Genomic DNA, 26,381 nt, shown 5'->3' on the forward strand with positions numbered 1-26,381 from the left:
GGACATTGTTATTCTTGGTGTATATTAAAGGCATTTAATCTGAACTGCAGCAATCAAAGATGACAATGTTCGCTGATGACATGGCATTTTACTGTCATGAGAACTGGCCAACCAATTTGCAATCAAAGCTCAATGCAGACTTAGCAGCTTTCACATCTTGGTTACATGACAATAAGCTGACACTAAACGTTACCAAGTCGAAGTTTATGGTCATTGGAGGACGTAACGAACTAAGTCAATTTAATGACATAGCTCTTATAGCCAACAATGATCAATTGGAGAACGTTACCAAATTCAAGTATCTTGGAGTGATCATGCATAAACAAGCATCTTACTTGGCATGACCACATTGAACAACTACAGAGTAAAATAGCAAAGAGACTAGGTGTCTTAAAATGAATCAAGCATCTTATTCCAGTTTATGCAAGGAGGATCTATATGTCAACAATGGTCATTCCTATTCTTGAATATGCAAGTATCGTATGGGGTGACAAAAATAACAAAGTTTTAATGGATTCTCTCCAAGTTCTTCAGAATAAAGCAGCCAAGCTAATTCTGGATCGAGCGACGCATTCTTCTTCAACTCAAGCACTTGTAGCTCTGAACTGGACGAATCTATCAACCAGAAGATTAATGCAACGGTGTCTTAATTTTCATCCATAATTTTATTAATGACAGTGAAAGAAACAGTATGATTACTCGAGGCTCAGACTATCATCGCCATAACACCCGCTCCAAGAAAACTATTAGATCTATTAGATCAAACACGAACTGAGGTCTTCTCAGATCCTTTAATAGTACATTAACAGACTGGAATTCCCTTTCAGAAGACATGAGATGTCTACCTTATAATGCTGTTAAAATTTTATTACTTAAACATTTTAAATCTTAATAAGTTCGCTTAGTGTGACATTTTTTAGTTCATCTAGTTTAATATTTTGTTTTAAATTTCGAGTTTTAGATATTTTTTAATTTCCACTGTAAGCTTTTTTTACTTTTTATTAATTACGTAATTACTTAATTAATCAACATTGTTAACTTTTGAGGGCCCCACTGAAAATCGCCAAGGCGAGTTGGGCTCCCTCTTTAAATTTTATTTATTATTATTATTGTTACTATTATTCGAGTTCCGGATCAGACGCTTCCCCTTCAGGTTCTGAACCTGGATCACGTTCAGCGTCAGGTCCAGTTTTAGGTTCAGGCTCCTCTGAAAGAAAAAAAAATACTATAATCAGTGAGCGGCATGCTTTGCACCAAGTAAACAAGAAACAGGCAACTCGGCCAAGGAAGCAATGCTAGAAACAAACAAGGAGAAGTATAAATAAAAGTAACCGTAAACGGTCAAATGAGAGAATGAGCTTGCTTTTTAAGCCTTAAAGCGTATTTATTTATAATTTACTTCATTGCAATGAACAAAACTATAAGCCATATAGATATTCCATAAAGGAGTCCATGACCTCATATGAAAATAGACCCCTTAATTCAACTGAGAAAAAAATAAGTTATTAACTGGCCTAGGTCCGTCCGTACGGGACGGAAGTCTGCATTTAGTCTTAATTGACTACGACCGAAACTAACCTCCTGGTCGGTTCATGTAGATGCTTTTATTTAGTAAAAATACAAACCAGCAACTTCTTCTTGAACTTGATTTCCATTCGCAGGGACGCTTGAAAAAAGACTTCCAAGTCCTAAAACTGTTAAATAGGAATGTTGTCACGCATTCAGTGATTGTAAACAACGTAAACCATAAACGTTGTATTTTCAATCCTTTTTTTTTTTTATTTATTTATTTATTTATTTATTTTTTATTGCAAGTAATACACACACAGAAAAGAAGCAAAAATTACACAGAATAAATAAAGTAATAAAAAGAAAAAAAGTAACAAATAAAGTAACAAAAAAAAAACAAATAGCGAATTTACACACTTACATGGCAATATACTTACAAATATTAAAATACGGTGGTGAAAGTAATATAAATACTCATAGTAGGTGCTCTAATTTATGTTTTTGGAGTTAGGAGACAAGACCCAGCGAGGAAAAGAAAGGTTTCCATTTTTTTGTATTGCGCGGTGTCTTATTTTCTAATTGGTATATATGTCTCAGATAAAACAAGAAATTGTTGTGAATTGGGAAACATTCTTTCGATCTGCATATCCAGATAAAGTTCTTAGCTATAAGACAACAGAAGTTTATATGGAGCTTAAAGGAAGAGCTGTCTGGCGTTAGGCCCAAAGCGGTAGTCATGTCTAAGTAACTACCTGGTTGGAGGATCTGGCGCGACTGAAGCCATATCGAGAAATTATCCCAAAAATTTTTGGTTTTTTGGCATTTCCAAAATAGATGCATCAAATCCTCTTTCTCGTCATGGCAAAAAGTACATTTTCCGTCCTCTTTAACTCCTATTTTTTGCAGATAGCTGTTAGTTGGTAAACGTCTGTGTAAAAATCTGAAATTAAAATCAATAAGTTTTGAGCTCGTTGTACAAGTGTTTGCTGCTTGAAAAACGTTTCTCCAGTCAGCATTTTTATCGGTTGAAGAGTGGATGTCTTTATCCAGCATCCCAAGATAGTTTGGATTTTTGCCAATTTCTCGTTGTAATTGAGAGAGATTGTTAACTGTTGATCTGTAGACAGCCACACGCCTAGTGCTTTGACCTTTCCCTTTTGCCATTTAAAATTTTTTTCCGGACAGAGTTTCAGGTTGCAGTTTCTTTTAGAACCTATCCACAAGGCCTCTGTTTTCTCATTGTTCAGCCTTAGGCCAGATATGTTCCCAAATGCTTCTATCAGTAACAGTGACGCTCTTGCTGATTCTTCAGTTCCATCTAAAATGAGTGTCGTGTCATCCGCATATTGACTTACTTTAACTTCGGTATTATAGATTTTGATGCCCTTTATTTCTTTCTTATTGCGAATAGCTTCAGCGAGTATTTCTACGGACAGTATGAAGAGGTAAGGCGATAGGGGGCAGCCTTGTCTAACACCTCTACTTAACTCAAAGAAATTGCTTGCCCATCCATTGTTTAGTATACAGCTTTCGGTATTGCAGTAAAATAGTTCAACCCAGTTTAACAGTGAGGGGCCAAACCCAAAGTGCCGTAACGTTTGGTTTATGAATGACCACTCCAACGTGTCAAAAGCTTTTTCAAAATCGAGGAAAAGAAGTAGACCGGGTAAACCTTTGTTTTCTGCATACTTAATAGCACTATCTAATGTGCGTATATTGTCACTGATACATCTGTTTTTAATAAAGCCTGACTGATCTTCTGATATAAGTTCCGGTAAAACTGTTTTGATTCGATTTGCAATAGCCTTTGATGCAATCTTATAATCGCAGTTTAATAGTGTCAATGGGCGCCAGTTTTTAATCAGGTTGGGATCTGCGTCCTTCTTCGGTATAAGCTTGACAATTCCTCGCCTTTGTGATACAGCGAGTTTTCCTGTTTGGTAAGAAAAGTTTAGGGCCTCTGTTAGTGTTTCGCCTACGTCTTTCCAAAAAACTTTATAAAATTCACACGGCAGGCCATCAGTACCAGGTGTTTTTTCCGTGGCCATACCGTTTAATGCTTCCAAACACTCTTTAGAAGTTAAAAGACCCTCACAATGCTGTTTTCTTTCTTCACTTAATACTTCTCGTGCAGGTGGAAAGAAAACTTCCGGGTAATCGTTAACTTGTACTTTTGAACTGTAGAGATTTTTATAAAAGGTCTCGCACTCGTGTAAGATTTCCCTGTCGGATTGGATTAAGTCTTTGTCATTAACTTTCAGTTGGGTAATTGTTCCTTGTTTGCAGTGTCTCTTCTCTAAGTTTAGAAAGTATTTAGTGTTTTTTTCGCCCTCATTGTACCATCGCGATTTAGATCTTAGAATAGCCCCTTTTGTCTGGTATTCGATTATGGTTTCAAGTTCCCGTCTTTTCTTTTCTAACTCTGACCATACATTTCGGCAGTCAGTGGCATCAATGTTGGCGGTCTGCTCCTCCAGGATTTTGATTGTCTTTTCTATATCATCTTGTTTTTGAAACATGTTTCTCTTATTTATTCTGCCAAACTCAATTGATGTCTCTCTAATTTTCATTTTTATCATTTCCCACAGTAAGTTTGGATCGACAGTATTATCCAGTGCATATTCACCTTTAGTTTGACTTATAATGGATTGTATTTTCTTTATATATTCTTCGTCCTTTAGGAATGAGGTATTTAGTTTCCAGAAGCCCCGTCCTCTCATGTTATTATGCGTCGAAATTTGCAACGTGACCAATGAATGATCTGTCTTATAACCAGGGACTATATCTGTGTTGATTGAGTTGCAAGATGTGCATTGACTTACGAGAAAAAAGTCAAGTCTGCATTGTATTTCGGGGTTCTTTTGTCTCCATGTAAATCGTCGTTGTTCAGGGTTTTGTATTCTCCAGACATCAATAAGGTCTAAGTCTTCGGAATAGCTATTTATGACTTCCAACGATTTTTTGTGGGTTTTTGCAAGGCCACCTTTTTTATCTTTCTCAACATCCAAAACTAAATTATAGTCCCCGCCAATTATTACCTCATCGCACTTAAAATCTGCTAACCGCTCAAAGACCGAGGTAAAAAAAGTTGGGTCGTCGTTGTTTGGAGCATATATATTTGCCAAGGTTAAGTGTTTCCCATTTGTAATCAAGTCACAGATTATATAGCGTCCCCCAGGGTCGCAGTATGTTCGCAAAATTTGAAAGGTGAAAGTGTTGTTAAACAATATGATAACGCCTGCCTTTTTGCTAGAGCAGCAACTGAAAAGGGCCTGATAACCCCATTCAGCTCGTCAGTCATGCATATTATTTTCGGTACAATGAGCTTCTTGAATAAAATATATGGCCAATTGTTTTTTCCGCAGCCAATTAAAGCATTCCCGTCGCTTGCTTCTGTCTCCTAATCCCCTAGCATTAATTGAACCAATTGTAAGTTCCATTTCTTTTTTTGCTGTGAAGAAAGAAGAAACTGATAATTTTCACCCAAAGAAGAATAGCATGAGAGATTATTCTGATTTGTGCAAATGAGCTATAGAGTGTCGGTTTCGTACAGAAAGGTCTAAAAAAAAGATATTTCAAAGCACTGAAAGAAAAAACAAAACAGAAAAAAATCGAAAAAAAACATAAAGACAAAGTTAAAATGTTTTCTTGCTGGGTGGTCGCTTTGCATCTCTAAGGGGTGACTAGCCGCAAGAAAAAAAGAATAGTAAATTTGTCCCCGTAATACAATTATGAAACAGTCTCAGGATTAATGATCAGTTTTTTTCCTACAGGCCACACTCGACCTCTAATAAATAACTTATCTGGTTCCGATAGACTGAAGAATGCAGGAATGTTGTTTCTTCTGGCCTCTTGGAAGGTCTTCATCTGCTCTTTGCGTCTTCTGACAATTTCTGCAGGATAGTCGCGGAACATTTGGAAATCGGTTTCTTTTAATCGGTGCTCGAGTGAAAATATTTTCTGGACATCCTTGTATCTCAGAAAACGAACCAGTATTGGCCGGGGCTTTCCATTCTTGCTTTTTCCACTTCGATGAACTCTTTGGATTTCCACGCTTCTTGCGTCGTGGAAGCCCAGTTCGCGTTCTAAGAAATCTCTTAGGGTTTCTTCGACATCTTCGGGTTCATCGGAGGAGCCATCTTTTATGTTCATAAACCTGATGTTCTCTCTTCTGGAGTAAGCTTCTAGGTAGAGATTTTTTGCTGTAAGTTCGTTTAATAACTCTTTACTCGCCTCTGCCTTTTGTGTTAAATCAGTGATTGCAGCTTGGTGATTTTTTAGCTCAGTCGATATTTCAGATAACTGTGAGCTCGTGAAATTTCCATTTTCTTTAAGATCGTTAATGTCTTTCTCCGTAGTTTGTCTGAAATTTTCCAATACTGCTGTACGCTCTTCTAGGCAGTTGAGCTTTGTCTCGATGCTTTTAACAGATGATTCTATCACGTCGAGCTTTTTTAAACGCTCAAGGATTTCTTCAAGCTTTTTTGCCATGTTTGCTGCCATATCTAGCGCGGTTAGGATTGTGTCTTCTTCGGCTATTTCTCCGTCGGTCGAGATGGATTTTCGAGATTTTTTGTTGTCAGGTGAAGAGGTTGAGTCGTCTGAACTGGTAGATATCCTGTTTCTCCTTTTTCCTAGTAGTTCAGATATGAATTCGGCCATTTGCCGTTACGGGGACCTCGGATATCAGAAGAAATTGCGGACAGCCCCAATAAGCGTCTTTACGCCGCCATTGCTCGTCCCAGTTTTTTTCAGGGGGTGATTCAGGTCAAGAGCGACCATTTGTAGCCTGTATTTTCAATCTTACAAATGCTGATCAAAGGCACATGATGAAAATCTGTGCTGCTTTTTGACCACGGCGCAAAGGTTAAAACAGAGAGCTCTATCTTTTTTCCTTTTTTGGAAATACTTAGATTGCATTAATCTCATGAAATCACAGGGTTTAGTTTATGACAAGTTATACGATACATTCGAGCGAAAATCGTTTTTCCTGGCCCTGTTGTTTCGATAAGCCAGTCGTGTAAACTTGACCCTGCTTCAACCTTGTTTTGGACTTGCAAAATCGGCGCTGGGGCGTAAAAGCGTTTTCATCGTTGTTTTCACAGAAAAAAGAGCAAGTGGCCTATTTAGTGACATATTTGTAAATACCCAGTGAAGACGTTCATAATATGTTAAAGATATAGCTTAGAAATAGGAATTTGGGCTTATGCCGCTTTAACGAGTAATACTCGAGAAACTCACAGTCACTGGTTTACAAAAGTTTGTTAGAGGCATCCAGCATCTATCCATGAGTGAATAGCACATTCTCAGAGTTACTCACCTTCCAGGAGGACTCGCCCTAAGCCTTTGAAAAAACGCAGACAGCCACGTGCAGCTTTGGCTGATGGAAGTTGTTTAAAGTAAGCTGCAAACCGAAAAGGTTTACTTTGTGAATTACTTAAGTATAAAACACTGCCCTTGTTGCAAAAATATTGAGACGGAATCCATCAGGAAATTGAGTAATTTTAATTTTCAGTGGACAAAAACCTTGTATTAGAATTATTTAGAGCATGATGCATTTTTTTTTTTCACACTTTTCAATGACTGTAGGTGTAATTAGTTATCTAATTAGTTAATTAATTAGTTATCACAAAATAAAATCTTACATATGAAATTTTCAGAATCTGACGTACCATTCAAAAAAACGAGTGCGAGGGCATCATGCAGCCTCGTGGTTTCAAGTATTTTCTCTCGTTTGGAAACCTGATGAAACCCTCAGCACGAGTTTTCAATTTACTTCTCCAACAAAGAAAATAAGTAGAAATTATCATTTTAATAAGTTTTCTGAATTCACTGAACACATTTTATTTGAGATGTGGAATGCGAACCTGTCAGGTACTTGATGCTTGCTAGTGCGTGATATTATTTCATATGCATTCAATGTCACGTTCTTACTTAGCTGTTTGTCACTTCTGAGCAAACACGTTGCTTCGCAATGCAGATGGCACGATGCAGATTTAGATGTCCTAGAACTTGTGAAGAAGAAGAAGAAACGTGTGTGGCTAGCGCCATACCTAAGTCTACGATATAAAAACAGATGGCGACTGGAGTTTTTGATAATTGGCGAAGTCAAGGCTCGATTTTCTAAAGTTGCACCGTTGAAACCGGGCGGTTTCTTCATACATTATGATCTGCACAAAGTTCAGTCCTTGGAAGTTTCGTTAGTTCAAATGGGTGCTTTAAGCCTTAATTAGTGGCTGACAAAGTTTATCCAAGAAGTTGCAAAACTGTTGAAGGAAAAATATCTAGCCAAGACGATGCTTCGGACAAAATATGCAGTGGTGTTTCTTTATGTGGCACTTGCCGTTATTTATTTTGATACTTTGATAGTGTTACATTTAATTTTGGCAGTAAATAAGCTTGCTCTAAAGTGTATTGTATCGTAACTCTATGATTAAAAATAAAGGTTTTATCTTCATGCGTTGGTCTTGCTTTATGTATGCAGATTAAGAAGCGTTTTACACACGGGTTTGAAATCGTTTCCAAACACGTCTGGTTTTCAACTCGTTTTTCATCGAGTTTCTTATTTCATCCATTTGACCAGAATGAGGCGTTCTGGTTGGGTGACAACAACATGAATAATTAATGAGTTTGCGATTGGTGTCTTCACAATTCTCGTGAAATTTGACATTCATTTTCTCGGACTCCCATGAAAAATTGTCTTAAGTGTTATTAAAAAAAACTAATTTAAATTATATCTAAACCCTTGAAAAGTGTAAAAAAGAATGCAATATTGTTTAAATTATTCTGGTACAAGGTTTCTGTCCACTGAAAATTAAAATTACCCAATTTCGTGATGGGTTCCGTCTTATTGTTCAGTTGGCCTCTGTGCATTCTCTTTCTGTCACTTTAGTCCAGTTTGACACCTTAGAGACGTCTTGGTAGGAAAGGTCTAATTTCCTTTCTCGTCCTATTTCTCAACGATGGAAGGTTCTTTCAGCTTCTTTCACACACTTCAAGAGTGTAGTCTCTCCCTTCCCAGAGCCAAGCTAGACATACCAGTAAACTTTAAGCGCATAAATATTTGAGACAGCATAACCTTCTTCAATGATGACTCCAAAAACAAAAAATTCTCAGCAGTAGAATGTTTAATTTTACTCGGCCCTACGACACGAGAACAAACAATTTCCGTCATGAGGTACCTTTTTATACAATAATTATTCAAGCGGCTATCTAGGGAATTTACTTCCAAAAAAGTTGCAAATCCTTCAAGCCCTTTCTTTCACAATAGACTATGATAGATTGTGTATGGAAACCTTTTTTCTCTTTATTTGTAGCCTGCGGAGCTGGCGGGATAAGCGTGGAAGTGCTGTATTGCTTTGGCGGCGGAGCCGCGAGAAGGGTAGGTATTCAAGTCAATTACAGGGAGAGGGAAGGGAGGGATTTTCCCTCGCTGCTTCGCCGCTCACTTCGCATTGCTGTTTCGCCCCCAAAAAAGTTCGCCGGAAACAAGAATACCGCCAGCTACGCAGGCTACTTTGTTTGTACCTTTCTGTTCTTAATAATGTGGCCAGAGTGAGGCTAGTGTTGGGCTAATGCACTAATAAACTTGACTTTTTAAAACATCAAATTTCTTCTAAAAAACAGTTATGTATTTTTAGCTTTACAAAAGCCAATTTTTTTTCTTAGGTATAAAATATTAACTTCCACCACTAACAACGAATTGCAAAAAGCCCCACCCCTTGTGCACACATTTGAGGACAAATGCTCCACCGTGGGAACGCAAAACTTCACAAATGCTTAGGACGAATGGGAACTCTTTGAATCGACATAATCAGACTATTATCATAATGGCCTATGATGTTAATTAAGTACCTTCATTTTCTCGCGGGATTAGCGTTACTCGAATTTTGCTACCTGCTCCATTTGCACTCAGGCGAAGATATCCGTAGCAAAAATTAGGACAACAACCGCCAACTGACACCTTTTGTTCAATTCCATTGATAGTCAAGTGGACAGTTTCTTTCTTCAAATTACGGAAAACGCTCAAAACGCTTCCTTCTGTAATTGAGCAGGTATGAAACACTATTTCCTTTGCCTTGCCGCAGGCAATTGACGAATCAAACGGTTTTCTGTAGATTCTCATTGAACAACTGTTCCAAGCACTGAAAAAGAGAAGGATGTTGACACGATTATGTGGCGGCACGGTTCTTAGTAAAAGAAAGTAGTCATATAATACGGTCATCATCTAAGTAACAAGTTTTCTGTCTCTCCCAGTGTCACTGTCCGTTTTCACCCCCACTCCAGACATTTTCTGGCTGCTCGCGCACACGTTCTTAACCAAAGCAAAAATACGAGCTGTTTTGCAGTCTATTTTTCCCACTGCTAAAGATTTCTTTCCATTCTTTCAGTAACTGTGTATAATTTCTTCAACTAATTAAGTTGTGGAAATATTATATTATGTTACTTTTATTTAGGGTAAGCACAATTTCAATGTTTGGCTTCTTTCTTTTTCTGTCTCTTTCCAACTATCCAAGTGAACTTTGTCAGGAAAATGTTTATATATCAACGCCTAAGAAAGCAGAAAGTATTAACAAGAAGCATTTTTAATTTCCTGTTTCCTGTAGGAATCTAGCAACAGATAACTTCCTGTGCCAGGTGCTCTATTCTCTAAAGTCCTGCTAATTGCTAGCCGGAAAGCTGTTTTTTTGTTCTCATTTAAGATCGAGGTTTCAATAGCTTCGCAGAATACGATAAAACTATCAGTTAATTAAGCAAAAAGAACTGGTTTTTGAGCTAGCACACGCGCTTTTCTCACAATAATTATAGTACAAGGACCCATATCAAGGAGGCTGCTGTAAGTGGGAATTAACAAAATACAGACATGCGTAGCTTTGGCTATAGAAATTTTAAAAGAATAAAAGCACAAACGCCTTTACTCATTATTACTTTACCATAGTTCTCCCCGGAGGTGTTCTCCATCTTCTAGACTAAGCATCTGAGGTTTCATAAAGCTGAGATAAAATATCGCACAACATAATTTAGAAATTGAATATTTACCCTTTTTTCCCTGTCTCATGGCTTTGGTGGAAAAGATACACACGCGCCCAGAATTAAATAGAAAAAAAAAACAAAACAATAAATAAGTAAAAAGTAAACTGACTTCGCAAATTTTAATTTTAATTGGTTTTAGTTCTACATCGGAACTTAACGCTTAAATAGTTAGTACAGTTTTGTCCGTTCAAAGATGCAAATGTATGGGTGAGTTGGTGGAGCGTTTTTGTAGAAAGAGAAATCATGCTGGTGTTGGTAAGAATAGCCACTTGTGCTTCTCTATTCGTTCCAAAAGCGAGGAGAACGAAGCGGCTTTTTCCATGCTCGTTGTCTAGAACCTCTCCCGAAAGCGTAACACAATTTTATTCGACACATCATGTCGCCACCGTTTTGTTATGATTTTGCCGATTAAGCAAGTGTGTACGTACAATATAGACATGTACCTTTGTTCAGAGAAAATGCTCTTAGAGTAACGAGACAAAAAAGGAAAAATGAACCGACGCTGATATTAGATCTTAAACCGACGTTTCGGCATTGCTGCCTTTATCAGGGTAAAAAACAGCCGGCGCGCGAGTAGGCAAAAGAGTGAGCAATTCACGAGATACTAAAGTCTTGATTGAAGTCACTTGGACCCACCGTTCCATACCTGAAAATCAAAAGTATATCCTGCTCCTTGCCGTATCCCTGTTTGGCCAGGCCTGCCTTCGATACCGCAAACCTCATGTGCTCCAGTGTGTGATTGGCCTGGTTGAAGTGATCATGTACAGAAAGGTCATTTCTCCTCTTGATGACATCTCTGCGGTGTTCTCTGAAACGGTTCGCCAACTTGAGTCCAGTCTCTCCAATGTAGACTTGTCGATGGATATTTGATGTAAGTCAAATAATAAACCACGCTGTCCGTGGTGCAGAAAAAAAAGGTCCCGTGATGCTAGGATGTCCCTTGGGCGTCCCTTGTGGTAGATGAATTGACATGGTGACATGAGAAGCAAACGGTCCTGTTACAGGGGAAAGCATCTGTTGGTTGGTTCGGAAGGTTTCGAGGTAGGCTGCTTCTGACTAAAAGATCCCTCAGATTCTTGCTACGCCTGTAGGCCTTCAGTGGTAGTTTATTTAAGATATTTCTGGTCGTGCTGCCATCGCGAAGGCTTCGGGAGTTCCTTGAAATTACTTTACTGGCGTCCAGGTTCACTTCACGATTCTACAAGATTCCAGGTGATGCCACATAAAACTCTCAACAAGAGGTCAAGATATTTATTAACACTACTATGAAGAGCAGCCAGCTTCCTCCATCCGCTAGTAATCTCAGTGCAGGACAACCATGTACATCCAAATTTTACTTGTTACCCAAGATCCACAAGCCTGGTAATCCTGCTAGACCTATAGTTTCCGCGTGTTCGTGCCCCACTGAACTTCTGGTCGTATATCTTGATCATTGAACGGCACCTTTTGTCCGGAGCCTGGGCAGCTATGTAAAAGAAACCACACTCACTCTGAACATCCCTGATTCCTTCCGTTTCAGAGACGGCGATGAACAGCCCTTGGTTTTTACTAACTGTAAAAAGAGTTATACCGAATGATGGAGGTCTCTGCGCACTGCAATACTATCTCTACAAGAGAGAGATGCTTTAACCATCTACAGACACTCTCCTACGACTGGCAGAACTAGTACTGACACTCAACACCTTTGAATTGAATGGTGAGTTTTACAAGCAAACAGGTGGGGTGGCCATGGGTAGTCGTCTAGCGCCAAATTATGCATTTCTTTTTGTAGCCTACGTTGAAGAACGCATGCTATCGAGTTATACCGGTATAAGGCCAGAGTTATACGAGCGGTACATGGATGATGTGCTTCATGTAATGAAGAAGACCTCCGTCAGTTCCTTGAATTTGCCTCCTCGTTCCACCCTAACCTTAAATATACATTGTCTGTTTTAAGGACAAACATCCGTTCCGGGATGTCTGCAAGAAGCCTCGAGCTAATCGCATATCCACTTCTATATATTACAAGGACACAGATACCCACTTTTACCTCAATTTCAGTTCATCCCATCTCCCAGTAGCAAGTCATCCATATCTTATAGTCATGCGTTAGATCTGAAGCGAAGACAATGACTGTCATCTTGGCAGCAAAAAATGCAGATCTTTTTTGCAGCACGCGGTTATCAAAATGACCTCATTAGAAGGGAAAAAGAACAAGCATCGACCAAATCAAAGGCTGAAATTTTGAAGAGTGACGCTGCTAACAACAACACTAATGAAAGAGTACCATCAGTCAGCACCTTCCATCCCATGAACCTGGACGCCGGTAAAATCATTTCAACGAACTTCCGGATCCTTCGCGACGACAGCACGACCAGCAATATCTTCAATAAACCACTACCGAGGGCTTTCAGGCGTACCAAGAATCTGAAGGATCTGTTAGTCAGAAGCAGCTGACTTTTATAATTGTTATTATTATTATTATTACTATTATTATTATTATTATTATTATTATTATTATTATTATTATTATTATTATTTTCATATCCTCATGTCAATTCATCTACCACAATTACAACACCCAAAGGGCATGTTAACAACACAAGACATTTCCTGCATCACGGACAACGTGGTTTATTGTTTGACGTACATCAAATGTTCATCGATAGTCTACATTGGAGAGACTGAACGCAGGTTAGCGGATCGTTTCAGAAAACACCGCAGAGATGTCATCAACGGGGAAAATGACCTTCCTTTGCCTGCTTTCTTTAACCAGGCCAACCATTATCACACACTGAAGGACATGAAGGTTGCGGTATTGAAGGCAGGCCTAGCCAAGCAGGATTACTGCAAGAAGTAGGAGAAGTGTTTGATTTCACATGTGGAACTGTATGGCTCCGAGCGGCCTTAATCAAGACTTAGTTTCTCGTGAATTACTCACTTTTTTGCCTACTCGCGCCGGCGCGCGCTAGTATGTAATCGGGCACGTGAGCTAATTTCACGAAGCTTTAAAGGTCTATAGTCTTTTATATTATTAATTCAAAATATTTCGCCTTTTCTGATTGGCTCCAATCCCCTGGCTAATTCTTCATAACCAACTGGCACTTACCCTATTTGGAAGATGCGAGTAATATACCATCGATTCGATGGTACAAATTATGATACACCATCGATCAACCTCGTTTCCAGGGGTGGCAGCCTAGCTGTTTATTCCTTAGTGAACTAAAAAAGAAAATGGCGTTCACGGCTATCCGAAGACGAAATACCTGAATTTCTAACTAACTGAACGGAAGAAATGCAAGAATACGCAAAATATACCGCTCGAAGGGTGTTATCTACTTCTTGAGGAGTAGGTGCAAGGAAAAATATCTGTTTATATCCTGAAACCGTACCGAGAAATAGGCCAAAGTTTTAAAGAAAGTTTACTAGAAGGTAAGCTTGTTAAAAACTTTGAAATATTTTGAATGAATAATAGAACAGTTGTTCAATTCGGCTTCCGTAGGATGTGAAGAATTATGCAGATCTCGGAGGATGTTTTCTACCTCGCTCTTCAGCTTCGATGGAAAACATCCTCGTCGATCTGCATAATTCTTCACATCCTACTTAGCCTCATTCAATAAGTACCCTGAAGAAGGCAGCATTGCCGAAACGTCGGTTTAAGATCTTCTATTAGCGTCTACTTTATAATTTTCAAATGAGCATTAAGTAACTACGCTGCGCGGGGATTTTTAACGTCTATCTGACTCGAAAATAAACCGAACCATTTCTTAGCGATTCCTCGTGAAGGAGAGAAAAAAATTTTCAAAGGTGCAATCATTTCACACCTTGTCATCTGCAAAGGCATTGACAATCCTCTTGAGTATAGCTGTAATTAATTCTTGTCACAATTGCGCGGTCAGCTTTTATTGCTAGAGACATGCTCCTGTCCTGTCCTTTGGTAGTAATAACGTACGGTTGACATTACCTCGTAAATTATATGACGCACGTAAAGCTCAGGAAAAAGAAACAGAAAATCAAAGAAGTACCTGTCCTCTGGAACTATCAGTCCAAAGCTTAAAGATGACTTGCCCCTGATGCAGTTCACCAAAGCCCTAAGCTCATACGCTTCAGAGAGAGGATATCTTGTCACGACTTCCACATTGGGGGGCACGCTTTCTGCTGTCACCGAAACGGTTTTATTTGATATTCCCGGAAATCCCTGCACTAGGTCCAGGTTATGGTTAGCTGTGTCATTTAAACAAAACAGGAGCCCATCAAATGGAGCCTCCATCCCCCATACATGCCCTTGGAGTCAACCCTTTCCCGAGTAGATTTATAATTAGAACGGTTCCCAGGGGAGACTTCGCGCGCAGACGGTGGGAAGAGCCAATCACAACAACGAAATGACACTGCTATTGTACTTCATCGAACAGCAGGAAATTCGGTGTTGACAGGCCAAACACAATCATAAGCTAGTGAAACGTGACTTTAGTGTTTTCACCCCTCAGAGATTTTCTTTCTTTTCTTTCTAGTGGGTAGATTATACTGTGGAGAGTTTTACACTCTATGTTAATCTTCATTTTGGTTGCTTGTCTCACAGTTAGAGGCCATGAAGCTGGTCTGTTATATGCATAATGATTAACTACTACCTGTAGTCTGTAGTTCTGACAGGGTTCGTTTTCTTTAGCCAATTTTTTTGAGCGTTAAGGTTCTTATTTCGGCTAAATGACTCAATATTAATCAGATTTCTAGTTTTTCAAGGCTTTTTTTTCCGAAATGCGTTATCTGAATAAATACTTGTAGCCCTTGTGGTTGTTTTGTCCGTCAGCTAGTGTGATGATTCCCTGCTATGTTTTGTAACGCCGGGCCCAGCCATTGTTTTCTCGCAAAAAAGTGATCCACAGATGCGAATTCGGAGGAAAGAATTAAGCCTCAACTTCTGCATTAACTGCTGAGAATTGTCCTGTTAGTCAGTCATAATTCTTTTGGCGCAGATACAATCCATTTTATTTTTCTTGAGATAAGTGGGTCTTTGGACTGGAGCGCGATGTCACAAATTCCTCCGTTAGCAAATTATTCAAGGTCGAGCAACTGTTGTTTTCTGTTCAACTTTTCAAGTGCCAGTTTTATCAGGCAACTCTCATGGTGATACAAGTCAGTTGTAAAGGAAGACTGCAATTTCTCAAATTTCGGAACTGAAGCATTCCTCGTTAGTTGCTACTTAGGTCATCGCTTTTGCATGCGGTGCTTAACTGGCTAAATCCACTCCACGGTGATGACAAAGATCAGATGATCCTGGCACTTTTTCGGCGCTGATCATCGAAAAGTTCCAAATCGTCCACAGAACGCTTAATCATCGACTCTTTTCAAGGTGCATGTAAAGCGGCAAAAAACAAAACAAAACAAAGACACTCGCAAAGATAACCTTTCCGTGACCCTCAGGTCGCTGCCTTTTTCCGATCGCTTCATGCTCAGTCTCAGTCGGGTAGTTCATTAACTTTTATTTCATGATTCCCAGATCCCAGCAACTGAAAAATTGTAAAAATGGACGTATAGTAAAAAAGGAAAACGGTCGAAGGACGGGCTAATGAGTTCGACTTCATGCAACTTCAGTTTTTTCATTTTTTTCACAGTGACATACGAGACTCACGGAAATATGACACTTTTCGCGGGAAACAAGCCGTTCTATTTATAAATCTACTCGGGAAAGGGTTGACTCAAGAAATTAATGGAGATGGAGGTTCCATTTGATGAACTCCTGAACAAAAACAATAATGCTATTAATATTATGGGTGACAAATGCTACAAACATTTTTGTTATACAGAAAAACAATATTTACAGTGAAAACCCCATCTTAATCGGATAAAATGGCGTGAAGTTACAGGTAATAAAAGAAATTCAAATTTTCCGCCTCATGACCATATATGGTCAAACTTTAGGGGTATTTTAACGCGAAAACAATGAATGTATTTACAACGGAAAAAAGACAAAGCTGCATAAACTCAAAATTGTAGTTTTTTGAATTCGGCATATGTAGTGCTATGACGCGTATTTCGTCACAAATTACGTCATTATGACGTCAAAATGACGTAATTCGTGACGAAATACGCGTCATAGACCACACATCCTAAACTCAAAAAACTACAATTTTGTTTTTATGCAAATTTGTCTTTTCTCCGTTGCGACTACCTTCATTGTCTACGCGTTAAAATACCCCTAAAGTTTGACCATATATGGTCATTTGGCGGGAAATTTGAATTTCTTTAATTAAATGTAATTTTGAGCCTTTTCATCCGATTGAGATGGGGTTTTCACCAGAAATCATAGAATTATATACAGAAAACTAATGTAAAATTTTTAGCATTTCTTTCCTGAATTTTCTTTCTGATGCCAAATTTGGACATCATTTATGACGTCACAATAGAAGTCACATGGGATGAAATAAACACCAATAAATAGGTAATTTATCAACTTACTTCCTTGCCAAGTTTTGTTACATTCCATGCATTCTACTTCTCTCTATGGCCTTAAACTCTCAGTTTTGAGAGGTGTGGGAGCAAAAGCCCTAGTAACCGACCACCGTGAAACATAATTGCCTTTTGTCACGCAGTGCGAATTAACTCCCTGATTCATCTGAACTCAACCTCAAAAAGGCTCTCGATCATTGAACAGTGGCACCTTAGAAAAGCCGGCGGAGCATGCTGTGGAGGACTCTTCATTTTGACTTAACAAATGTTATTTTTGCCGATTAACCCTTTTTCGTCTGCAAATTTTTAGGGAAAAAACGAATTTTGGACCAAATGCTTCTAAAAAACTTAAAAAAGAAAATTTCTAACACTCGGGACTGAAATTTCTGCTAATTGGATGGAACTAAGCAGCTATTTTGTTTACCGTGCATGCGCATAAGGCAAAATTTGGACTTGGAGTTTTGTTGCCCACTCTCTCGCCTTTCTCTTACATGAAAGTTTGAATGGCTTTCTTTTCAACAAAGGAAGAAATTTAATCTGTGAAGAGAAGTAGGTAAATAGCAAAATTGGTACTGGACTTTTTCCCCAAATGTTGCATGTTTTTTTGTCTGTAACTGTCAGGATTGGTCAAAATTTACTAAGGGGTGGACCATTTGATTTTTGATGGGGGGGCTGCAGGATTTTTAGACTGCTAGATATTTTTTTTTATTGCAGCAGGATTTTTTTTAAATCTCCCTGTCCTTGCATGATAGTTTTTTCAATGGAAATTTAAAACACAAATTTTGAAGTTTAATATTAAAAACTTGACCATCACCAGCCACTCAAAATTCACCCTTTAGGCTATTAAAAACCACCTTTACACGCAATGTATTTTTAAGTTTACATCTTTCTTTCAAAGTAATAAAGAGTTTCATCTTTATTTAAGCCCTTAGACTTCTGAGAACTAACTCCTCAGCTAAATCCTTCTATGAGAACATCTACAACTTCAAAAAACCCCTTCGCGCTAGAGGTTACCCTCACAATCTCATAGAAAAAATCACCTCTGAGGTTAAATTTACCGAACGGAAGTCAGCTTTACAAGAGAACAATGAAATGCGAAAAAAATTCTGCCTTTCGTTACCACATACCACCCTGCTTTGCCGAACCTTAAAAACATTTTAATGAGCAAATGGCACTTAATTCAAGATCAACCACTACTGAGAGAAATATACAACGAGCCTCCCATCATTTCATACAAAAGAGCAAAATAGCTGGGAGATATCCTCGTTAGAGCAAAACTCTAAGGTCACGTATCACACTATCACGAGCTTATGAGTCGTGTTTGGCCTGTCAACACCTTTCACCCAATAATTAAAACAATTACGTTTTAATTTATGTGTTACAGACTGTTTACTATTATTTTCTTGCTTGAAAATAGGCAATGAACACAAAAGTAATAGATTTCTGCAAAAACACGAATGACCCAGAGGGAAAAAATGCTCTTCGATCTATTTGATCGTCTTTTGTCTCGTGCACATATCCAGCGCATCCGTTTCACATTCTTTGTATATTTTGAACCCTGCACCAATTCAATGTGGCCTGCCTTTACTCTTGTTTGTCCCATTTCCTTTTCTATAAAGTAAATCTTATTTTGTTACAAAAATACCTGCACGTGACAACTGTTAGGGTGGGAATCTGAATGCATGAATATCTTTGAATCATAATATCCTTCTAGATCAGAGGGTTCACTTTAATAGGAAATCGCGCTTGCAAAATACTAATTCACGCATCAAAAAATGTGATGCCCAGTCCTGTATCATGTGACTCACAGCTACTTTTGGGGCCGTCACGCATCACGCAAAATCCTTTGCCACGCCCAGGTTAAGGCTGCTCGATTTTTTTTTCCTTCTTAAGAATTCTGCAAGAAATTTTTTTTAACCAGAAAAATATGCTCCATACTTTTTTTGGGATTTGCACCCCCTCCCCCCCCCCCCCCCCCCATCAAAAATGAAATGGTCCACCCCTAAATGAGGTACCAGTTGAAAGCTCTATCCTTGCTGATTTTGCTAATTACCATTTTAAAAGCTTCAAATGGAAATTTTAATGACTCTAGGAACTTTATGCCTAGAGTTACCAATAACAACCTACGAGGTAGAGGATTAAACGTCTCTCAACCCTACTATAATAACCGTTTTATGCATAACTTTTTTCTTATTCTATTGCCCATGTGTGGAATAATTTGCCTTTCTCTACTAAATCTGCTCCCACTGTCCAGCAATTTAGGTTATTAATATACAAGGTCACTGTAATGTCAGAGCAGTATTTTGTAGCTTTGATTTATTGCAAATTATAAGTGTTAATTATATTATATATATATTTTTTGTATTTTGTATTTTTTCCCCAGGTTTTTTAATCAGGTCCATTTTTAACTGAATTTATGTAGCAGATATTTTAAAGGATTTTTATACCTTATTTATGAAAATTATTCTTTATTCAATTGCGTTTTACGTTTTTATTGTATTTTTTCCTTCGGTCGAGCATTTTACACATGAGCCCATGGTTTAGAGACTGGGCGACCACTCCCCACGTCATCGACGATAAATAATTAAAAGCTACTCACTTACTAAAACTCATAGCAGAGAATCATCACGCTAAGTGCCACGCTTGGCCTGACTCTTTCGCCGGATAGTTTCGTATTACACCGTTCTATCTGACTTGGTAATCAAATAGTTCCAGCCAAGGTCACAAAAGTGGGCGGCATTCAAAACTCATGGGAGGCGGGATTTTCCCTCTCGCTGCGCGAGCTAGTATTTTTCCTATACTATAGATCGATGCTTAGCTAGAGAGCATGATCTAAGAGAGCGAATCCCCCATACATGACCCTCTTCCCATGAAAATTATTTTCAATCTATTCTTGGTTCTGTGTCATACTACGTGGTTATTTTAAGGACACCACCTTTAGTGGCGTCATGTAATTTTAAACTTGGCGAGTAATTCTTTTTACAGCCGATCACTCACAGCAAGCGATATGACGTGCAAACCTGGTATTTCTTTCGTCGACGAGTCAAAAGATTTCTACGTGGAAAAATCTAGCCGGAGTAGCTGCCGAAGAGCAAAACGGTCCTGGCTCGTGGAAGTTCGCCGGAGAAAGCGGTTCCGACTCGATGGAAATTGCTAATTGAGCTCTTCGCTACATCAGTATATAAACAACCAACAACCTATTGTACAAAGACGACAACTGTCTCTTCCCGCGACATCCACGCACACCCGCGAGCTGTGATACCGTCGTTTGGATCCAACCGTGGACACGTAACGAGAAATTAGGTTCAAAGTGGGTTCAAACATGGATGTTTGGCTGCCAAATATTTGAATTTTGAGAGGGCGTTAGAAAAATGTTAGAAATGTGGGCACACCGCTCACTATAAAGAAATGTATTTACATTCGGCGGAGCTAAACGAAGTGGCAGTGATAGAGAATGTAAATACTTTCCCATTGGTATGAACGCACGTGAGCCGCTGTGGCGTTAATTGACTCTATTGTTATTATGTGTATAAGGTTTTGACAGTTGTAATGTATTCATCTCAGCTCTAGAACTATCAACTTTTATTTTTATATCTCTATCGATTGAGTTTTTACCCTTAACCCCCAGAGGTAGTGCGACCGCATCGGCTGGGAATACGTTCCCAATTTTTTCCCATTGGGTTTTTGGGGTTTCGTATCAGGCGGCGCACGTGAATAGTTTAGCCTGATTGGCTTTATTTAGAAATATTTGTATACCATTCTTTACTTATGATCTTGAAGTTTGTATGTTATTTGGACGGCATTAAACACTCAGGCTGCACAATTCGAGCTGCACGCCCATTCCTGTCTCTTAGTCGTGAATATAAATAGGAATTGACCGAAACCGGAAACCGCGCATAAAACGTCTCTAGCATCCAGGTTAGCGACTGTCTAACAGCTTGAAGCATCTGGCCTGATTTGTGTTCGCAGGGCGAAATATTCATCGCAAGTATTAGACGTGAAGAGGAGGTAATGCAGTTTGAAACTCTCAAGAATAATTCTTAAAAGCAAATGTACCGTTTCTGAACGATAAATATTCCTAGAAAAACAAAAAAAAAATATCTTGCACATTTGGATAAACAATTGAAGCCAGTCACCTATTAACGGTTTCGTGTTTCGCGCGTGATAACCTTTGTCTTTGGCTTTCACGGTATGTCAGAATTCAACATTCGTTACTTTATAAATGGCTACCAGCCGTTAGATAATCTCAATCTTTAATCGCAAAGTGAAATCTTGACTCCAATACTGCAATCCCTTTGTAAATGAAATTCATTCCTAAATTATAAGCGGAACGCGCTGATCAAAAATATGTCAACAACAGGAGCCGATTAGTATCGGCTCCTGGCGCTAATTACTATAATGGCCGTCAAACTTCTCATGTTTGGCAGCAAAGCATGTCACGTTCAGGTAAAAGTAGAACTTGACAGAAACCGGAAACCGCGCTAGAAAAGTCTCTGGCACCCAGGGTAGTCCCGGAAACAACAGGCAAATATAACCTTCGCAGCACGCGCGAGAACTTTAAATAGATTAAAACAATTATCTTGGGGCAGAGGGATTCGCTCTCTTAGCTCATTCTCTCTTGTGCTCAGCTAACAACGGCCACACAAACAAAGGGTGGCCCGGTGGTCTACCTGTGATTTGTATTTAGCTAGAGGCACCAGTAAGCCGGTTAAAACGAAAGGTCACGCTGGGGAAAATCCCTTTACTATCCTACTTCAGACGAATTTTATAAAACGTCTCAAGTAACACTCATTCATCCAACCCTTTTTTGCTTAGACTTTTATAACGGAAAAAGGCTATGTTAATACAGAATGATTTCCGACGGAGGACTAAAACGAATGGATTGCAGATGCGTCAGAAACTGGGGGAGGGGGTTGCGGAGGGTGGGAGTGGGCACTCTAGGAATTTTGGGTGAGGTGTGCCGCTGGGAATCCCGACCCTTAAGCAGTATACCAGGTCTATAAATCACTTCTCTATTCCAGACTTACTGTAAGCAAGAAACTCCGAATTTACATACCATTGATCAATGTCCCATAAATGATACCCTATATAAGCCAATATCCTCTGATTTTTATCCACTCTTCAGACCGAACTGCTTTAAAAAAAACCCTACCTGACGTAACGGCAAATACGTACCTAGCCCATATATGGCAGTACCCCCCCCCCCCCCCCCCCGGTCTGAGGTTGAAGCATACGTAATGCAGTTTTAGTTTGAAAGTGAAAGTACTTCTATCGCGTGTATAAATAAACAATATTGCCCACTTTAAACTTTGCAAAAAAGCAACACCTATAAAATATAACATTTATTATCAGTATTATAAGTCAATACCTTTTGTCTGCATGAATTTGTGGCATTTGAAGTAATTCATAGAAGAACAATCAACAGCACCAGGAAAAAAATTACTGTGCTGTAAGTATTACGGAAGGAGTATTTTGCAGAACGCCGAATAGTCGCTGAACGCCGAATGACTCTGGAGTCGAGTGATTAAGGTTAGGAAACTGAGTGAAACAGGTTCCATTTAGGGTCATTAAACTGGGAAAACTGACCTGAAACTTGATTCACTCACTTTACTAACCCTAATCACAAATCTTCAGAGTCATTAGGCGTTATGCAAAATACCCCTGCCGTAACTAGTATGATCAAAGTGAATTCTACATCCAGTGTTTCAACAGTTAGAAACTCTCTGCACAACATGAAATTACCGATACGGTATGGTGTAAGAACTGCTCAGTACCTTAAATCTGAATCGGGTCCTGTACTTTGATCATGCACAGTCTTCAGGCTCAAAGGTTACAATTGCACAAGGAAATTTGGATTCAAGAAAGGCAGAGCGAGTAAACGTTCGAAAGTTTTAGATATATATATTGTGGAACTTCAGTCTATTGATCACTGAATTTCTTACCTTGTTCGAAATCCATGTCGATTTTTTACCGTCATGTATAAACGGCTTCGGCTTGAATGTTTTCACTTTGTAAACGTACAGGGAAATTTGACACCGTTTTGAAAAAAGCGATCCGCGTACCTAGCCTTAGGATCCCGGATGTGAGGTGCACACAAGCTTCCCTTGATACGTCAAGATCAATACTAAATTACACATATGCCTCTTAAATTTTATTCCGCGATATCAAAACCAAGTTTCGCGAGAGTATGCGAGAGTATGTGAGAAGTGTTCTGAAGGCGGCTTCGGAAAGTTTTGAAATAGCATTGAAGGAAAGCATAAGCAGTGTACTAGAAGGGTTTGACGGAGTAGACAAGTTGAGCTATGAGCAAAAACGTGGGGCATTTAATTTTATTCAACGTTATTAAGCTTTTATCACATGCAACTTTTGCATTAATACGATTTAAGCTTATGATATACCTATTTCAAAAGATTACAACATGGTTTCAAATAATCTGTATCACGGATTAGAAATATATCAACAAAACATGTATTTTTAGTATAAACAGGGGGTCGATAGGCAAAACACGACTTTTACCTCATGCCAAAATGCTGCTTGTTCCAATGAATTTATTTTTCCTCTGACGGGTAGATTATGCTCTGGAGGAAAACGTTTTAACTGAGCAAATTTGATTTTTGCCGCTTATTTCATACTGAGAGGTCGTGACACCATCCTACTTCAGACGGAATTCATAAAACGTCACAAGTAACACTCATTCATCCAACCTTTTTTTGCTTAGACTTTTATAACGGAAAAAGGCTATGTTAATACAGAATGATTTCAGACGGAGGACTAAGACGAATGCACTACAGATGCGGAATTTCGGGTGGGGTGTGCCACTATCCCGGCTCTTCAGACCGAACTGCTTTAAAAAACCCTACCTGACGTAACGGCAAATACGTACCTAGCCCATATATTGCAGTGCCCCCCCCCCCCCCCCGGTCTAAGGTTGAAGCATACGTAATGTGGTTTTAGTTTGAAAGTGAAAGTAATTCTATCGCGTGTATAAATAAACATTACTGCCCACTTTAAACTTTGCAACAAAGCAACACCTATAAAATGTAACATTTATTATCAGTATAATAAATCAATACCTTTCGTCTGCATGAATTTGTGGCATTTGAAGTAATTCATAAAAGAACAATCAACAGCACCAGGAAAAAAAATTACTGTGCTGTATTACGGCAGGGGTATTTTGCAGAACGCCGAATGACTCTGAAGTCGAGTGATTAAGGTTAGGAAACTGAGTGAAACAGGTTCCATTTAGGGTCATTAAACTGGGAAAACTGACCTGAAACTTGATTCACTCACTTTACTAACCCTAATCACAAATCTTCAGAGTCATTAGGCGTTATGCAAAATACCCCTGCCGTAACTAGTATGATCAAAGTGAATTCTACATCCAGTGTTTCAACAGTTAGGAACTCTCTGCACAACATGAAATCTTCTGATAGGGCTATGGTGTAAGAACTGCTCAGTACCTTAAATCTGAATCGGGTCCCGTACTTTGATCATGCACAGTCTTCAGGCTCAAACAGGTTACAATTGCACAAGGAAATTTGGATTCAAGAAAGGTAAAGCGAGTAAACGTTCGAAAGTTTTAGATATATATATTGTGGACCTTCAGTCTATTGATCATTGAATTTCTTACCTTGTTCGAAATCCATGTCGATTTTTTACCGTCATGTATAAACGGCTTCGGCTTGAATGTTTTCACTTTGCAGTAAACGAACAGGGAAATTTGACACCGTTTTGAAAAACGCTATTCGCGTACCTAGCTCTAGGATCCCGGATGTGAGGTGCACACAAGCTTCCCTTGATACGTCAAGATCAACACTCAATTACACTTATGCCTCTTAAATTTTATTCCGCGATATCAAAACCAAGTTTCGCGAGAGTATGCGAGACACGTAATTCTAGTTTCAATTCAAGTCATTCCTTTGGGTTTGCGAGTCAAAAAGCATCGTTAATCGTTTTGCGCCATATCCGCAACCAATTACGCTCTAAACCTTCTGTATAGACCAGTACGTGGGCCGGTTGCAACGCAGGCTACAACCAATTAAAAGCTAAAAAAAATACAAAATAAAACAAAACAAAAAACTTCCTTTTTTTTTCAGTACAAGGTGGGAAACTGTCCATTCTCATGTTTTCACGAAACCTTTGGGGATGTCCCTTACAAAGCCTACACAGAAAGGTGTTTCTGAGGTGAGCTGAGCCCCCCTAACCAAAACCCCCTGTAGGGCCATTTTCTGAGAAACTCGAGAATCGCAAGACACTCGTCAAAAAAAGTCGAATTTTTTATTACTTTGCCAAAACATCCCTTTTAGTGACCTAATTTAAGGAAAAAATAGTTTTGGGTTCAAACGATTCATTTTAAAGGTTAGGAAAAGTTTGAAAAATCGGTTTTATGCGTGTTCTTTGGCACAAAACATCGCAACTAACGACTAACAAGTCTAAAGAGGTCATTGTTGTGACGGTGGACATGCTAGAAAATGAAGGCCAATTTTGACTATAAAAAAGTGCCTCCGGTGAATGCCGCTTGATCAAATAAATATAAAATGGTACTTTGGCCATTGTACTAAACTAGTTGTAGCTTGCGCTAAGTGCCAACGAAAGAAAAAGAAATAACATTTATAGGTTAGCGCGAACTTGAAATTGCGAGTTGTAGTTCGTACAAGTACAGTAGTGTGGCAGAGAACAATGTCCGAACTTTGAAGGTTTGTTTACAACAAAGGTCATCGAAAGTCACGTGAAACTACACGTGAAATCTAACGCTACCAAAATCTCCAGGGAATCTACACCTTACATTAGACTTATTAAGTGTAACGTATTTTTAAATACGTTACACTTTTGACAGCACGATCGAGAATTTATACTAATTCACGTGACATTAAGCCGGCCGCCTCGCAAGTTGACCGTCTTCGCTCGGCTTGCTCGTTGGCAATTCTAATTGCTAGTAACAAATTTTTAGTTCTGAAAATCAAATACCATCCCAACACCAAAGCAAGCGGTGAGAGCAATTTCCTTTTTCTCGCGGATGTTTGTCAAACTAAAAGAAAAGTTCTACATGAAAGGATTACTCACCATTGCTTGTATACACACGTTTCTACTGTGAGGAAAGTCACTTCCAACGTCAGTTGCGTCGTTTTGAGTCACAAAAGCCATAATTTTAAGCCAAACAACAAACGTTTGTTCAGCAACTGCGCAATCCGGCCGTGAATCGAAATCAAGTCACAACACGTCACTGCCGTCCTTTAGAAGCAAGAGCTTCGGTCGGGAGACATAAAGGAATGCGGAGGACGGTGGGGGGAGGGGGGGTACTTGGGTTAATGTCTGTGCGTGGAATTGGACATAGATCTTAGAAGACGCGACTTTTTTAAAAGTGACGGCAGGAGCCGATTACTGACGGCAAGGGCACACAACGATGTTTTCCT

At 39.0% G+C, this 26,381-nt stretch overlaps 1 protein-coding gene across 2 annotated transcripts; it reads right to left on the reverse strand.

Annotated features, from left to right (window-relative positions):
* Positions 1-388: 388 nt before the first annotated feature.
* On the reverse strand, positions 389-24,693 carry LOC140929787 (uncharacterized). Of its 2 annotated transcripts, none has more exons than XM_073379494.1 (7): positions 24,599-24,693; positions 14,547-14,745; positions 10,443-10,502; positions 9,364-9,653; positions 6,830-6,913; positions 1,626-1,694; positions 389-1,207 (listed from the first exon to the last, which is right to left on the reverse strand). In XM_073379494.1, the coding sequence occupies exons 1-7, from the start codon at positions 24,612-24,614 to the stop codon at positions 1,119-1,121; spliced, it is 807 nt and encodes a 268-aa protein (XP_073235595.1). In that variant the 5' UTR covers positions 24,615-24,693; the 3' UTR covers positions 389-1,118. The 2 variants fall into 2 exon arrangements, with proteins under 2 accessions (XP_073235595.1, XP_073235594.1); XM_073379493.1 differs by lacking the exon at positions 24,599-24,693 and adding an exon at positions 22,911-23,026.
* Between the last annotated feature and the right edge of the window lie 1,688 nt (positions 24,694-26,381).

This window comes from Porites lutea, chromosome 3, assembly GCF_958299795.1.
Source record: "Porites lutea chromosome 3, jaPorLute2.1, whole genome shotgun sequence".
Taxonomy (NCBI): Eukaryota; Metazoa; Cnidaria; class Anthozoa; order Scleractinia; family Poritidae; genus Porites; species Porites lutea.